This window comes from Kryptolebias marmoratus, linkage group LG3, assembly GCF_001649575.2.
Source record: "Kryptolebias marmoratus isolate JLee-2015 linkage group LG3, ASM164957v2, whole genome shotgun sequence".
In the NCBI taxonomy this organism is placed as follows: Eukaryota; Metazoa; Chordata; class Actinopteri; order Cyprinodontiformes; family Rivulidae; genus Kryptolebias; species Kryptolebias marmoratus.
Window position 1 is genome coordinate 8,980,705 of NC_051432.1, and position 17,000 is coordinate 8,997,704.

A 17,000-nucleotide genomic window follows, 5' to 3' on the forward strand; every position below is an offset into this window, starting at 1 on the left:
ATTAAATGAAATAAACATTTGAAATATATGAGTTTGTATGTAATGTATGAATATAATATACAAGTTTCACTTTTTAAATGGAATTACTGAAATCAATCTACTTTTTCATGATATTCTAATTTTATGACCAGCACCTGTAAGTCTTAATCTTCACACATCTCCTAAAAGGCCGTCCATCCAATAATACACACTGTAATGATCCTGTTTTGTGTGTCCAGTATTGCATAGGAGGAGGAGGATATTTCGCCACTAAGCAGTGTGGAGATTTCCCATCATTTGACTCGGACAGACAGGCACAAAGCAACGGCTGGAGCGCCTCAAAGGAGATGACTGAGTCTGCTGTTTTACTGTTCTATCGCTGAGAGCATTATTTGATTAATGGCAATTAAGGAACAAACCAGTAAATGGCAGGACATTTCTGTGTATTTGAGTAAAGCAATTATCGTGTTGATTTTTGTTGGAAATTTTGGGGGGAATTTATTACAGACGGTAAAAGGAAAATAAAAGAGAGAAGGATGCAAAGAAGTGATGCTGCAGTTCAAGACTGACATGTTAATATTGAACGAATAGTATATATATTTATATTTTATCAATTTTCATGTGATCTGTGCTGGTATAAAACACAGAATATCCTGTAGAAACGCCTTGAACCACACGGGTCTCTTCCAGCAGTGATTATTTCTGTGGAGCCAACAGCGAAGGAGGGAAGAAGTTATGTGAATCTGGCCCTAAACACCTTTTCTGTGCGATGATGCAAATTTTAAAACAAAGGAAACAGAAAGAGTATCAGTTTTAGAGCTGGGATCTTTGCCCTGTTTGTTTCGAATTGAAAAAGGTACTCAAATAGATATAGAAATGTCTTAAGAAAACAAGAAAAGAAGTCCAGTCACTTAATAAAACCCCAAAACCAAAAAACCAAAAACAACACAACTCTAAGAAACTGCGGTAGGAGGTATTGTGTATATGGTTTGAAAATATCCCACAAGAAGACATTTAATGAGAAATACAGAAGGGGTGATGAGAAATAAACCAAGATTAAAGTCAAATATTTTTGATGAGTTCTTGATTTTATGTGCTGTGCTGTACTTTCAAAAATAGCAGCAAGTTACTGCACACGTCATTGCCCTCGATCACTTTAGCAATCATCTTGTTTTGTGTTTTGTAGGTTTAGTTTCTGACTCAGAAATCTGAAGGCAACACCACACAAAAGTCAAAGGAGTGTGAGGTAAATATTGTGTTTAATAAACAAACATCAGTCAGGGAACTGACATTAGTCTGGGGACTGAGAATGGGGGCAAATATAAAGCACAATGCACATGTGTAGAGGTGTCGGGGACATATTTATCTGTTACACAAGGTGCCCCCCGTAGCGCCAGGAGCAGGAAGCTCTATATAACATACAGATCAGGATCCAAGTCTACGGTACAAAAAAACTTAGCAGCAACATGTTAACATCAGGGACCAAGGGGGCTAACAGAGTAGTTTCATTTAGAAAAAAGTCACAGTATTATTTCAATTTGTTAAAAAGGTAAAAAGAGCTCTATGCATCCGCTATAGGGTCAATGCTACTCACAGGATCTGTGTGTGAAATACATAGGTAGGGAAAACTATACATTTATACTCTAATATAAAGACCTTCTGGTAATGGCACAGTACAAACTCTCAGAAAACACGCCAAAAATATACAATGTCTTCACGTCACATTTGCAGATTAAAATGTAACTAAGGTCTCTGGCAAGCACAACAGTTTCAGTGATCCAAAAAAACAAAAAAACAAACAAAACAAAACAAAAAAATCTTCTTTTACACCAAAATAAAGAACAGCATTTTTGTTAGTTTAGCTATCTTGACAGAGTATGTCTTTTTAATACAAAAATAAGGACAAATATAAATTAATATATATTAAAACTGATACATGGGGGATCTATTGAATAAGTACAGGTATTTATGATACAATAAATACTTGCCATAAACAGGGAGTAGTGGATTGAACTCTGCAGGTGAGAGAGTGTGTGTGTGTGTGTTGTTCAGTAGCAGTAAAAAGAATCGCCGCATGTGTACAACCATGCACACAGTCACAGAGGATCGATGAGGCCTGCAGATTTCAGTGGTGGTTTAGGAGGTTATGGCTGCTCCACACTCTCCCATGCTTTAATGCAGCTCCTCTTGGTGGCGAGTCTGTGGTACTACCAGTTAGAGTTATTCCTATAACACGCACAACTCACGACAGAAGGCAGGAAGTCTACAGGAAGTGGTCATCCATCAGTGACCGGTCCGGGGTAAGAGAGAGTGTGGCACGCCATTGGAGTCGTCACGACCAACAAAAAGAAGCAAACGCAAGGACAAAGTCAACTTTTTTTTTTGTCTTTTTTCCCAACTTCATAATAAAAAATAAGTCTAGTTTTTGTACTTTACAATACAATTCAGGATTCCCACCGAGGAAGCATCAGTCATCAGTCCAGCACTGACAAGAAAAGAAACTTTTTTTTAGTTGTTTCTTTTTTTTTTTTTTTTTATTTTTTCATTTTTTTTCTTCCACTTTTTTCAGGATTTTTAATAAAAACAGGGTTGGTGGTAATAATACTCTCAGGAGGTCGGGTGGAGAGTTTCCTCATGGCGAACAAGAAGGATCAAGTAAGGCGGGCAGGAACACAGAACATATCTGGAGAAGCAGAAATCTGTTGAGGGTGCAGTCTTTTTTTTTTTTTAATTCTCTCTTTTTATGAAGAACACTTTGTACAGCCGCACTTGACAACTTTTTCCACTTCCTGGACAAAAGAAGAGCCGTCGGTGCATTGGAAGGTGTATTTCCTGCGTTTGCTGCGGAGGGGGGTGCAGCAGGCGCCCTGTCCTTCTGCTCCCCCCGGGCAGCTGCCTCGACACTCTAGACGGGAGACCTTCTCCTGGGTTTGGCACGCCGCGTAGCCTTGCTGTCTCTGGTAGACATCTCTGACCCGTTCCCCTCGGCAGGCCACCTCTGCAACAAGAAAAGGGCATCAGAAATCCAACTTTTGAAAGGAAAACTTTAAAACATGCACAACAGCTCTTTACAAATGAAAAGCCTAGCATTCCTTGAAGGAATGCATTTTGCTCTTTCAAGTCTAACTTTTAAACTAAAATCAGATCATGCTGAGAAGGGATGAACTTTAAGCTGTTTTGGTCAAACTTCCTTAGCAATGTAATGCGTGATCTCGTGCAGATCTGGTGAGATGTTTTAAGTGCTCAGAGAATGTGTTGAGGGTGCCTCTCAGCTACTACCACACAAAGTTTTAGCTCAATATCTGTAAAACTGACTGAATTATAGTGTTGACTAATTTTAATTAGCTGTGGTGATTATTATGTATTGGGGTGACTCTAAAAGTTAGTTGTAGATGTATCAATGATTACTTTCTGAAAGTTTTATCAAAACCAGCCCACTGGTTCATAAGATATTTTGCTAACAGACAGACACAAGCAACAACCCTCACCCTTTGGCGGTGGGCAATAAGAAACTTGCTTTAGTAAGCAGAGTACTTTTGTACCTTGTAAACATCTCATATGTTGCATTAATTCTTACGAGGTAGACAATGAATGTTGATCTTTATTTTTATGGTATAAAAGTAAGTGGGTAACATATCAGTGGGCTCTAGTGAGNNGGTGGGGGGGGGGGGGGGGGGGGGGGGGTGGCGGCAGAAAAGGCAAAAATGAGCATGCTAAGTGAAACAAGAAGAGCTCCACTTGACGAAAAGGTTTGAAGACATGTTAAGAAACCCTAAAAAGGAAATTTAGCATGCTGCTAAATTAACATAAAATTAGACAGCAAAAATAAAGAAACAAAAAAATTTAAATGGTGTGTCAGTATCATGAAAAGGACTCTATGTAAGAAAATAAATGTGACAAAAGTGTTGCAAAAAATGGTACAAAACAGCTGCATGAAGTGAAAACAAGAGCAAGCAAAGTAAATGGGTCACGTTGTGTTAGATGGGAGAAATTTAGAAAATAAAACCATGAAATTTTTGTACTCTGGTCATCTCACCTGAGTCGCACCTCGCGTAGGATTAAAAGGAAGCTCAGGAGATGCTAATTTGAAAAAGTGATGGGTTAGATGCATTAGTACACAGACATTAAAAAGTTTTAGACACACAAATTGTTAAAAGACTTCAACAAGAGTCGGCAGGGAGGGAAGTAGAAGCTTAGACGATGGTATAGTGTGTTAATATAAACAGTTTAGATTAAAAAGACTGAGCAGTATTAGTGCAGACAAACCCAATGACTCTGTCTCAGCATCCTTGTTTTGCCTCACCTCGGTCACATGCCTCTCCTGTGTATCCACTGTTACACTCGCAGTAAGCTTTGCCCAGGCCTGAAACTCGACATTTTCCATGTTTGCAGTGAGACAGGCTGCAGGGGTTAGCTGCATCTGGATCCTGCTCGTCGCACAGCACGCCCGCAAAACCGGGCTGGCAGCGGCATGAGTACGAGTACGAGTTGATGGGGATGCAGGTCCCATGAATGCACCTGTATGTTAAATGAGGGAGAGATAAGACAGAAGATAAATATGTGGATAGATGTACATCTACAGTTGTTTTTTTTATTTTTGGATCTGACACCTTCTAACTGTACTTTTTATTGATATTAAACTAATGCAAACATGCATGAACAACCATTTTCCACTCACTTGTTGCCATCACAAGGGTTGCTAACTTGCTGGTCACACAGAGCGCCCGTCCACCCGGGGTGGCAGGTGCAAGTGAAGCCGCGGTGACCCGTTGGGTGGCAGTCGCCTTGGGCGCAGACGCCTCTCTGACACGGCTGGCAGCCAGGTTCCACCCCGTTACCCAGCCACTGCCTGCTGCTCTGTGGAGTCACAGGACCCGAGCCCTTTAGCTCCAGTCCGGCACCCAGGTTTTGGAGCTTCCCGTTGATGTAGAGGTTGCGGAGGCAGCCGTGGAAGCTGGTGCCGTTCCGGCCTCCAGAGCTGAGCTGCAGGGCAGAAAGACCCCCGGAGACCCTCTCTGGCATCCCTGAACAAGGAAAAGAGGAATGAAAAGTTTTGGTGAACTCCTTAAGTTGATTTCTTACAGCATGTGGTACAAGTTATAGAAGTTTGCCGTCATCTGTTGGTATTTTCTGCTGTACTTTAGCTAAACTTTGAGAAAAACTTAATTTAGTACTATTTTTTATGTATTCAAATGAAAATGGATGGTAAATTTGCTCTTACAACACACATTAGTCTACAAAGGACTGTCGTAATTCTTATTTATGCTCACTCTCAAGATACAACTAATGTTGTAGAGACATTACAGATACATTTAAGGTCATAAACGCTGCTGAGTCCTTACCGCCCAGGTAAAGTGGAGAATCTATATTCAGTGTAGACTGCTTGCTGATGGAGTTGATGGATTTGGGGGCTCCACCATCAATGGACAGAGTCAGAGTCTGATCTGATGCTACTAACTCCACAGAATGGAAGCTGCCATCATTCACCGTCTCCACGCTGCCAGAGAGAGGACGGAGACGTTCAGACAGCACTTCTGTATCATCTGTCATACTAACCGAGAGCGTGCTCTGGGACACGTCCTCCTGGAAGTGCACGCACCTGTAAATAGCAGAAGGTGGGTAGGATCCGGTGTCGTAGCTGACCCTGAGACGTCCTCTGTACAGCTCCATTGCAATGTGGTCGTTGTCGCCTTTATACAGCAAGACGCCGCTGTCCTCATCTGTAGCAATCTGAAAACAGGTGTGTATCAAACTTTGCTTTATAGCGGTATGTAATGTGTTGTCGACAGACTTGCACCAAAAAGTTGTTTTTAACACAGCATTGCTTTCAAGTTTTGAGCACAGGAATGTTTTAAAATCACTTTTTTGCAGCAATACAAAATACAGCCTGATATGCACTTGGTACACACCCCTTTTGTACTTGGTACCTACAAGGTACATACCTGCCTGGTAAATACCAGGTACATAAGAGATTATGTATTACTTCCCACTTTTACGTTGATATATTGAGTTTGTGAGCCAATATTTTCTTCTTTTGGGCCCCTTATTTACACTTGTTGTGTTCCTGACAGTTAGTTCACAGACACCACCACTGCTGTGGATTAATGTCACAGAGATGTAAAATACAGGTAAAACACAAAAGAAGGCTGTTTTTAATACTGTTTAAGTGAATGACTGTTTTTAACTGCGGCTTTCAGCAACTTAGTCATTAGTGTCCTCACGTAAACTAACACAGAAAACTTTACAAAGCCCAGAGGAGGTGAGCAAATGCAGATGATAAACTCCCATTATCGTTTCCTATTGTAAAATAGTCAATGCAGCTGCTTTTAAGTAATGAAATTAAAAGTGCATGTTGTGCAGAAAGGTGCCTGTATGACTTTAGGATCATGGGAGTTTTACGAGGATAGAACGGAGAGGAATTCTCCAGAACATGAATAACACGAGAGGCTCCATTTTAACCCCCAAAATATCATCTTCCCAAACCTAATAAAACAGTTTCAGGAAAAAAGTGAATTACAACAACAACAACAATAAATTCAACCCAAAATGGCAGATTTTCCCACAAACATCTAGAACAGATTTTCTTTAAGGATGGCACAATTGTTTGAATGAAAACAGAAAAAACAGAAAAGCAGCAGCAACAAAATAGGCTGAAGTTAAAACTCTGTGTACCTGCAGGCTGATGTTGGTCTGAGGTGCGAGGAGGCTGGAGGGAAGCTGCAGGTAGGACTCTCTGTTGACGAAGTTGACGCTGACGAGTGTTTCACAGCGCTCGCCCTCGTAGCCATGGGGACACTGGCACTGGGGGTCTGTTCCCACGACAACGCACTGAGCGCCGTTGAGGCACTCGTGGTTGTCACAAGGACTGGTGCGAGGAAGGACCATCGGGGGGGAGAACTCGCAGAATAACCCGCTGCAACAAGCGTGTTCACACACATCACATGTAGAAACAACACCTGAAACTATCAGGAACACGCACTTGCTTCCAGAAAGAGTTTGTTTAGAAAATACTCAAATGTCTGCAGTGATTTCAACACTTTAGCAATATATATATATATATATATATATATATATATATATATATATATATATATTTATAAAAGACTATGTTACTCCAGATAGAATTCTTTAGAACTTGATTTAACAAACAACTTATATTACACAAGAAATAAAGTTCCTAAAAACACGACTGCATGGAGATTCTTCAATTCTATGCTCCGGTCAGGGTTTGTTCTAGCTTGTGTGAGTTCTTGGCAGGCATACCTGTATCCCTCTGGACAGATGCAGGTGTATCCATTTACAGCATCGATGCAGTGACCTCCGTTCTGACACTTGTTTTCCTCGCAGTCGTCGAAGTCCAGCTCACAATGCTCATCTACATAACCGGGAGTGCACTCACACCTTTAAAATATAAATGCAAACATGGGAAAACATCCTCGTTAACGTACTGATTAATAGTTTGCTGCTTTTGGATGGCTGCTGTTAAAATGCTAAAGGAAAACACACCAGCTCCCTGTCGACCCTGAGAGTCTAGACTGTTCGAATGCAACACAGCGTTGTGTGTGAAAGCAACAGCTAAAGAGCAGGTTCAGACCAAAGAGAAACTAACAATCCACACACACGCTCTCTCACACACACAAACACATACAGGCTGCTTTTCTCTGCAGGGAAAACTTAACAAGTCATTTATTTCACTGTACAAGTGTTAAAATGCTGCGGTAAACATCCCTAAACCTGTGTGTGTGCACGAGTGTGAGTGTGTATAATCCACTCACTTGTATCCCTGAGGCGTCAGAATGCATTTTGAGTCGTGCTGACACGGGTTCAGCTCAGGGGCACAGAAGTCCAGTTTCTCTTCACACAACTCTCCTGGAAACACACACACACATGCACACCTCACATCAGCACCTTTTATTTTACATAACGTTAATGTGAAAGGCTTTTATTGCATTGACTGTGTCAGCAGTAAATACAGTAAAATGAATGTGTGTGTGTGCTGAGTGAGTGTGTGCTCTGATGATGGATGACTCTCTTGTGGCCAAGACCAACCCCGAGGTCTGATAAATGGTCTCATTGCTGAGACTGTCATTTTCTGGATGGTATTCCAGCGTGTATCCTGATAATTTGAACTTACATGAATCACTGATGAGGCATCAGGGTATGAACCGATACTCCTGACAGCAGAATGTCCACTCTGGGAATAATTACACAGCCCTGCAGGGATCTATGCAAATGTTTGTGTCTGTGTGTATTTTTATGCCTTGGCTGTAATTTTAGTGACTGTGCTGCCTCTAAAAATCCCGAATAAGTTGTGTGAGTTCAGTGAAATCCTCTTTAAAAAATACTCACATGAATATGGTGTCTTTTAGATTTTTAGATGTTAACTGAAATGAAAGTTGCTTTTTTTTTTGAGCAAATATACTTTGATGAGTGACAACATGTTGTTGTTGGGTTGCTTGGTTTACTGGTTTGGCTTTAATAGTTTCAGGATATTTCTATGGATGTTCGACCACATTGTGAGCATATTTACCTCCACCAAGGAGGTTATGTTTCAGTAATATTGGTTTGTTGTTTGTCTTTTTGCAAGATTACTTAAAACCTAATGGAGGTTTGCGCTCTTTGATTGCTTCTAGTTTTAGCTCGTGGCAGTGCATCTTGTCACCCTGAAAGTAATGTTTAATTTGCACCAGACGTTTAGGTGCTTCGTTTGTTTCAGAGGGTCCATTCTTGCTTTTTAACACAAAAATCAATCAGTTGTCACTGGTTAAGGTGTTGAAAATCATTGTAGGTTATTGTATTTTGCAGCTTGTCCTGTATATTTGCCCAAAAAGCTGTTTTTATCTTCGAAACATTACTGAAAACATTCAGTTTTCAATCAGCATGCTCATATTTCAGTTTTCATATGAAACATTAATATCACCTGCCACAGTGCAAGGCAGGGTTAGGGTAATTATGGAATTGCTTGTGCCCTGTCTGTCAGTTAGCAAAATACCTCATAAATCATTGGATGAATTTTATTAAAACCTTTAGAAAGTAAGCATTGGATGTACATGTTTTTGAGGTGTCCATGACCTCCTAAACAACATAATCAAACACAAATATGGCAAAAACTCATTCAATTCAGACACATAATTTGGTGGGATAATGGCTTAAAGTTCTCCTTAAAACATATTCCAAGTGCTAAGACATTGTATGAGATTTTTATTTAAAACTTTGGCTTTAACTGTTCGAGTCAACCCTGTCTGTTAGCTGGATGGATAAAACTCAGAAAATATTAATTGAATATACATCTAATGGTTATTTTTTAAGTCAGCCCAACTCATAATGGGTGCTACAGCTAATCAACCATAGAAAACACAAAAAATTGTTGAAACTCGATCATATTCATAGATGTTGAGCATAAATTTGGTGTGATAGTAGCTGAGAGTCATCCCTAACATTTACCTTGAGTGCTAACAGATCACACAAGCTGTTTGTTTAAAACTTTGGCATTAAACGTGGTGGGATAAGTGCATTCCTTCAAGGAATGCTAGTTTTAATTTAACATGTTTTAAAAGACATGATTTGGCATGATGTATTATTTGTTTATTTGGGCTTTTACAAACTCAAAAAGGAATTAAAAAATTTGAATTCAGTCGTTCAAATGTTTAAATACTGTATTCAACTTCAGATTTGGAAATCATGAGATCACCAGATGCAGAGCTGAAAATAGTCACCATGAAATGCTCTATTTGTTTCAGTAAAGGTTGATAAAAATACAACATGTTACCGTTTTAAGAAATTACTGAACCTTTTAAAAAAAAAATTAAAGTAATTTGTAGTTGTAAATGAACTGAAGTCTGTGAAAAACATGAACATATTGTTGATTTAACTCTTTAAATGATACCATTTCATGTAGTTTTTTTCTTTCTTCAAACAAGAAAGTTGCAAATCTAATTTAATCTTAATAGATGTACCTTGATTGGTAATTACATGTAAGCAGCTGCTGTGGTTGTCTGCACAGTAAAGACATGCAAAGCTAGCTGGAAGCACAGCTGCACAAGATATGTCTATTAAATACCCCATTTCTAGAGGTGTGCAGGAAAAGCACAGGAAAAGAGGGACGTCAGGAATGGAGGTAAGAAAATAAGGAAGGAGTGAGGGACATAAAGGACAGAGAGAAGAACAGACTAACCTCTCTCCACCTCATTGGTAGCAGCTGCAACCACAAAAAAGATGACAGATGATAAAAAAGCACAGCAAAAGAGAGAAAAGACACAGGACAGCAGAACATCCAAAGACAGAAAGGGAGAGAGAGAGAAAACACCGCCACAAAGATCAGCAGTCAGAGATGGTTAGCACAGTGCAAAAGCAGACGAACAGTAGCAACAGACCAGTGTTAGTGAGATAAAGTATGACCTGCCTTCATTCTGTTACTGTGAAAACAAAATGTACTTTGTATGTGTTTGTATGGCTTCAAATTAAAGCTGAAAAAGGACTGCAGGAATAATTTTGATTAATTTGTTTTGGAAGTAAAAGCTCAGTTCATTTTTCCCAACAGACAAATGCAATGACCTTAAGTTGAAGCACAATCACAGTTTGTTCTTTTTAGTTTCAGTAGCTGCAAATAAGAAATAATAGTTGGTGGAGAGTTTAGTGGGATCACGTGGGACAGTCCAATGTCTCTGTGTTCAGAGTTAATATCGAAAGAAATTAAATGAGAACAGGGTATGACAGAAAGCATGCGGACATCTTGTTTGCAGCTCTTCCTCAGCACTATTACCTGTGTATTCTGGTGAACACATGCATGTATAGTTATTGATTCCATCAACGCAGGTGGAGTTGTTCTCACAGTCGTTATCCTCACAGTCGTCGATGTTGATCTCACACGCGTCGCCTTCAAAGCCCTCCTTACACACACACCTAAAACATACACACACTCGTGAGTAAAAACATTACTACACACAGTAAATGTCATACTTTATATTGTTTTTACTGGTTAGTTTGCTGATCATTTTTCATGAATGTCTAGAGATCCTAAAACATGTCACGTTTCACATCATTAATCTTTGTACTCTGCAACAGTGAAAAACACATTATTGGAAAACAATAAAAAAAAAACAAAACAACCAAAGCAGATCCCTGAGGTACTCCACATGACTGGTCAGTCGTATTTGACTATCTGGTCTATATAAAAAGATCTGATTGAAAGGTGAGACATGAACCTTTCTGGAGCAGTACCTGAACTCTCCACCAAATGACGTGTCCTGTTAATTAATGGCTTATGATCAGCAAGATCAAAGGCTAATATACAACAATACAAGAACGGTGAACTCTCCAGAGTTTGCAGCCATCATGATGTAAAGTAAAGCAATTTCAGTAGAGTGCCTTTTTTAAAGGAATAAGACTGAAATTCATCAGAAATGGTGTGTTGGTTTGGAAAATAAATTAACTGCTCAGTCACTACTTTTCCCTCCAAAATTTTAGAAATAAAAAGGTAGTTTGGTTCTGTAGTTTAGTCACTTTAATTTGAAAACAAAAAAGACTAAAATGATCAAAAGATTCGTATATTATTATTAGTTTTAATAACTGCCTAATCAATCAACATCAAGATTTGTTCTAAATTAATGACATTTTGGGAAACATATGGCGATAAAAGGTGCAGGTGCCTGCACAACACTGACACAGAGACATCATCCATGACTGGAGCTCATAACCAGTGTTAACTCCATCTCCATATTCCCAGAAGAGAGCCATTATTCTGCTAAAAGATTCGAAGCTTGCATGGTTGTGCCTCAGCTCCGTAACTATCACTCAGCTTTAAAACGACTCTCTCCCTCACGCACACAGCCACAGTGTTACCATAATGGGCCTAATGAAGAGCTCTTATGCTCTAAACGCTCTTTAGAGGGTTAATATCTTATTAAATAGTCAACGACGGCACTTCACAATGCATATTTTCCCCGAAGCAAATGAAAAAGAATAGAAAAATACAGTTGCAAAAAGAGAGATACTGAAAAAAGCAACAGAAAATTGATAGAATTACACGGAAAATGAAGGATGAGACAGGAGAAACTGATTTTAGGTTGGTGTATTTGTCTGTAAAAGCAGTGATTTGACTGAAATGGGGACAGTGGATTGCCTCATGTTGGCACTAAACTACTTAAAGAAGTGATGACAACACTCTCACTAGGACTGTCCGCAACAGAGACACTATGAAAACAAAAACACCCCCTGAGCCATTTACCCTCTTCAATCCATTCCTAATGTTCATTATTTGTGCAGCATCAGTGATGGAGGATGACTTACTCTGTATCTGATACAGTAAATCTTTGTTTGGGAATATAATTTCTTGTTTTGTGTGTAGTTTTGTCATTGTGCTTACGGTTGTCAGAATCACTTTAGCAGTCTTTTATTTCTGAAGCTTTATGAATTGTGATATTTTCTTTTCTTTATGTGAAAAACAGCCTTTGGCTCCATCCTTACCTCGTTCCTTCCCATAATACACCTTAACTCACCCTTTGAAAGCACACACAACAGAGCATTTAAATAATGTACTTTTATTTTTTATGATGGCTCCTTTTTTTATAACCATATCCTGCCATATATCTGCTCTTACTTTTTTATTTTATGGTAAAAGTGTCTGTCACTATACAGAACCATGTCAGACACCTTCAGCTGTGGATTATTTGGGAGCTATAAGAATAAACCAGTTCAGTCATTATGAGATAGATCAAGTGACAAAAATGTTGTTTAATTAAATTAAATTAATTAAATTAAGGCGAGAAGAGGAGGATGAGAAACAGAGAGCAGAAGAATAATCCAAGACTGAATTTTAGTTTCTGGTGGGAGATTCACAAAACAAAACGCCTTGAGACAGACACAAACTGAGCAGTTTTGCTTTTAGACTAATCATAAATGATAGCTGGTGTGAAAAAATGCTGTTTGTAAACATTTTACTGCTGGATATTAATTAGAAAAAAATGAAGAACTTTTCACACTGACCTCTAATGAGGTAACCTGAGGCAAAGTGCACTTTGGTGTAGGATCTACATTTATCTTTGACTTATACTGATGGGTCTGATTTATTTGAGTAAAATAATGAACTCAAATGGGTCTAAGTAAACTAATAGTTAGATGACAAAAGTCATCTGTTGCTACAGACAGTGAAACTCATCACATCTCTTAGGATGATGATTTTATATTTATTGTAGGAGCTGTTAGCTGAAATTTATAAAATAACCATTACTGAACACACTTTAACTACAGCCTGTTGTCAGTGAAGTTCCTGTTACTACTTCTCAGCAAATTGTACTGTACATGTACATATTCTTGCCTTCACTGTGTGTTAAATAGTGAATGTTTCTCACCAAAAGTTGCTTCCCTCTCCTTCTTTCAGATGGCAAGTTCCACCATTCTGACACGGGTTACTGATGCAGGCATGGATAGGCTGCTCACAGTTTTGTCCCTGCGAACAAACGCACACATATAATCAGTACGTTCAGCAGAAAACTGTGTTTTATGATCAACAGGTGTTGCATCAGCTGTCGTAAACGATTTTCCATATCTTCCCACTACCAGAACATTTGCAAACCTAGCATTTAAGTACCTTAAATCCATAAGGGCAGGTGCAGCAGTAGTAATGCACAGGGTCGTTGGCACATGTGCCGTTATTCTTGCAGGGGCTGGACAGACAGGGGTTGCACTTAGCCTGGATGGTCAAATCCACTGGGCCTGTGTGACACACCAACCAAAGACAACACACACAAACAAGATATGAGTTTATCTCTAAATATTCTCCATGTGGAGAGAGTAAAGTGAGCTAAATTACAATAGTTCACACACACACACACACTTAGACAGCTGTACATTATTAGGGACCTGCACAGATAAAGATGATGGTGTGACATCCACCTTCTGATTTTTATGAGGTTACAGCTTAAATAATAAAATACAGCACAACAAATAAAAGTAGGCCAATTAGTGAAATTGAAGCAAAACATTAAGACGCAATAATGATTTTCTTGTATTATTAAAAGAGAAACACTGCATTTTCTTTGCAGGACCATAATATGTACAGGAGACATTCTGACGACAAAAAAAAAAAAATCAACATCTAAGAACCAGAACACAAAACGGTAAAAACACGAGGACTGAAAGGGAAGCAGAGCAGGTCAGTTTAAAGGATCTTAAGGACAAGGAAAACTGGGCTGGGGGACTTCTTAAAACTGGGATATGACTGGCTACTTTACCTGGCACCAGAAAACCACAAGGCCCGGGGACTTCTACAGTGCGCCAGTTAGATTAGGTCAAAAATAGGTTTCAGTCATGTGTTCAGAGTTAATGTGAAATAACTAGGCTGAAAGGTTAATGTCAACAGTCAGTAGCACTTTTTTTGTACGACAAGTTGCAGCCAAAATCATGCATCAAGCAAATCTGAGGATTTTAGAGACATTAGAAACATTTGAATTTCCCCATCACATAAAACTGTTAGAAAAAAACAAAGAAACTGCTGCATGTAATTATTAGTTTACAACACTTTTCCTACATAAAATTGCTATTTAGCTGCACTGCTAAACTAACAAGTTAGACTGACACAATGTTTGTGGTATTATTTCAAAAATTTCACTTAATTAAAGTCATCTGAAGGAACATGTGCCTCAAAGGCAGTCAGGCCTTTGAGCAGTATGAGGTTTTGATGTTTAATTTTTATTTACTAATTTAAAGTCTTTTCACATATTTTTATTTATTTTCATTGTGAATGGCTACAAGACAAAAATGCTGCTTCACTTCAATTAAAATGTATTTAAGTATATCTGTATTGTTTCCATTTCTTAAGTGAATATATCTTGCACTTTGTGGTGCACGTCATTATATTTATTATATTAATTTCACATGTGTCTGTTTTCTGACAAAAAGAGGAAGACTAAAACGGTTTTGAAATAAATAAAATGTGATTGTATTTAACAAAACTTATTTTAATTTTTGAGATGTATGACAATGTATATCTTATTAAATTAAATAGAAAGAAAATCACCCTAACGTATTATAAGTGGGCAATTTTTATTTTTTCTAATTGTTTCTTTTTAGTGATATGCGTTACAAATCGTGACATTTCGTCACAGCTTTTGGTCTCCTCTGGGATATTTCATAAAATACACATTTAACATCACAATAAACACAGTTTTTCTCGGTTGGTGCATATTGTGATTTGAACACTTGTGTTTAGTGAACATGTATGTTTTTACATGAAACCGTGTGCCTGCATCCGTCTAGTTGCTGGCAGATTTGAGCGTGTTCCCGTGCGTTTACCTGTGCAGGTAAACTTCTTGGAGGGCGTGGTGAGGAGCAGTTTGTCGGTCATATCACCAGGCCCAGCGCAGCGGGCGATGCCAGGCTCCTTGTAGCCGCTCTTCACCCAGTCTGAGAGCCACTGCATGTGGCAGTCACAGTGCAAAGGGTTGGCACCAAGAGCCCTGCAGGATGATTGGAGGCAGAATTGAGAATAATGATTATCGTAGTCGACTGAGATGCAGGATGTAAGATTGTGACTTTTTATTTTTTTGCAGGCTAAATAGGCTGAAGTGCAAAAAATAAATGCAAAAAGTGATTAGCAGTCTAAATGCTTAAAGATTGAGATGCTCATTACTGTCTAATTAAAGATATAAAACTATAATGTGCTCTACCACAAAAAGGTGAAAAGCTAGAGAAAAGAAAATGGGACATTTGTCTCTGATGGTGTTTTATTAAAACTTTAATTAAAACTTTGTGCTCTAAAATGACAGCCTCATCTATAAAAACAAGTCCGATGAACTCCAATCAGTCCCCACAACGTACAAAGATTTTAGTGTTGAGAATTATTTCCTGAGTGTCTGAATTTACACTTTAATCGTATATACTTTGCATATATACAACATTATATTTAATTAACATATATTTTTTTGCTCATTACTGCTCAGATGCTTTGAAAGACCCTCTAAAATACTGTCCCACAGAGGATGATATTTTCTGAATAATGGCTAATTTTTCTTTTTTTTTAGTGTCTCTCTGTGGGCATCACTGCAGCCTGTGTTGTTGGAAAGTGTTGACATTTTAAAAGTACATTGCAAGTTCAGACTGTCCTGCTGTTTTCCACAGCGAAGATATTTCTTTTGGATAAAAAAAAATGTTTTGGTTTTAGTGGGTGATCTATTAATCTGGTATGTTTGGAGTCATGTGATAAAAATCCTAAATCTCATCAAATGTAAAAAATAATAAAAACTAGTTAAATTTTGTTTCTTGTGCACGTTTTTCAGATCATGTGTTTGGGAACCTCACTGAACAAAAAAACTGTAAATAAACTATTAAGAGGTTGTTTTGGTGATGAAAATACATTTTTTGGACGTGAAATGGCGGGTTCCTTCCTCAAATTTTAACTCTTCCGTCGAGTTCCTGTGTGTGTTACTCACAGATGGGAAAGCGATGACAGGTCTTTAAAAGCTCCTTCTGGTATCAGAGATATGTCGTTGCCATGGAGAGATCTGAGGAAACGAGGGAAACAGGACGAGGGAGGAAAAAGGGACACGTTAAGTCTGGAATACATCTTCGCCGCTTGGGAGAACCTGCACAGGGTTTGCCGGTGTGAGGTCGTGACAGCTCACATGTACTCACAGCAAACGCAGGGATTTGAGTCCGTCGAACGCCCTCACTGGTATGCACCGCAGGCGGTTGTAGCTCAGGATTCTTTACGCACAGAAAGAACATGTTGGCATGGAGACACAAGGAAATTAACCTTCGAACGCACACAGGCCTTTGCACTACATTGTTGATACATGTCTAAGTTTGGCAGGAAAAGCAGCAAACATGAAACGGTTTAAGAAATAAATCCAAATGTGAGCACACACACACACACACACACACACACACGACCTCCATGCAGAAACAAGTCATCATTTTTGTCCTGTTGGTTTGATTTTATGTGTGTTGCTGCATTCAAGGATCAAGTCCTATTAAAAGTTCTTAAATCACACTTGCACATTCAGACTAAATTTACATTTAATGTA

At 38.8% G+C, this 17,000-nt stretch overlaps 2 protein-coding genes across 11 annotated transcripts in view; one reads left to right on the plus strand and one right to left on the minus strand.

Annotated features, from left to right (window-relative positions):
* Positions 1 to 501, plus strand: part of LOC108239247 (intelectin-like) — a 4,275-nt gene extending 3,774 nt beyond the window's left edge. The window contains exon 6 of the mRNA XM_017421881.2: positions 219 to 501. Coding sequence (XP_017277370.1) covers positions 219 to 362 — 144 coding nt within the window. The 3' untranslated portion in view covers positions 363 to 501. The remainder of the gene's footprint in view (positions 1 to 218) is intronic.
* A 1,963-nt stretch (positions 502 to 2,464) lies between these two features.
* The window catches only part of slit2 (slit homolog 2 (Drosophila)), a 101,030-nt gene continuing 86,494 nt past the window's right edge, over positions 2,465 to 17,000 (minus strand). For 5 of the 10 annotated variants that reach the window (XM_037974766.1, XM_037974765.1, XM_037974763.1 and 2 more), the window contains 15 exons: positions 16,609 to 16,680; positions 16,407 to 16,478; positions 15,271 to 15,434; positions 13,568 to 13,692; positions 13,329 to 13,426; positions 10,742 to 10,881; positions 10,154 to 10,177; positions 7,755 to 7,848; positions 7,243 to 7,380; positions 6,652 to 6,892; positions 5,579 to 5,709; positions 5,322 to 5,476; positions 4,658 to 5,003; positions 4,283 to 4,497; positions 2,465 to 2,977 (listed from right to left, as the gene is read on the minus strand). In XM_037974766.1, the coding sequence (XP_037830694.1) occupies positions 2,721 to 2,977; positions 4,283 to 4,497; positions 4,658 to 5,003; positions 5,322 to 5,476; positions 5,579 to 5,709; positions 6,652 to 6,892; positions 7,243 to 7,380; positions 7,755 to 7,848; positions 10,154 to 10,177; positions 10,742 to 10,881; positions 13,329 to 13,426; positions 13,568 to 13,692; positions 15,271 to 15,434; positions 16,407 to 16,478; positions 16,609 to 16,680 (2,272 nt within the window). In that variant the 3' untranslated portion in view covers positions 2,465 to 2,720. Of the gene's footprint in view, positions 2,978 to 4,015; positions 4,060 to 4,282; positions 4,498 to 4,657; positions 5,004 to 5,321; positions 5,477 to 5,578; positions 5,710 to 6,651; positions 6,893 to 7,242; positions 7,381 to 7,754; positions 7,849 to 10,153; positions 10,178 to 10,741; positions 10,882 to 13,328; positions 13,427 to 13,567; positions 13,693 to 15,270; positions 15,435 to 16,406; positions 16,479 to 16,608; positions 16,681 to 17,000 lie in introns of all 10 variants that reach the window. The other 5 variants (XM_017407442.2, XM_017407423.2, XM_017407433.2 and 2 more) reach the window with 2 other exon arrangements.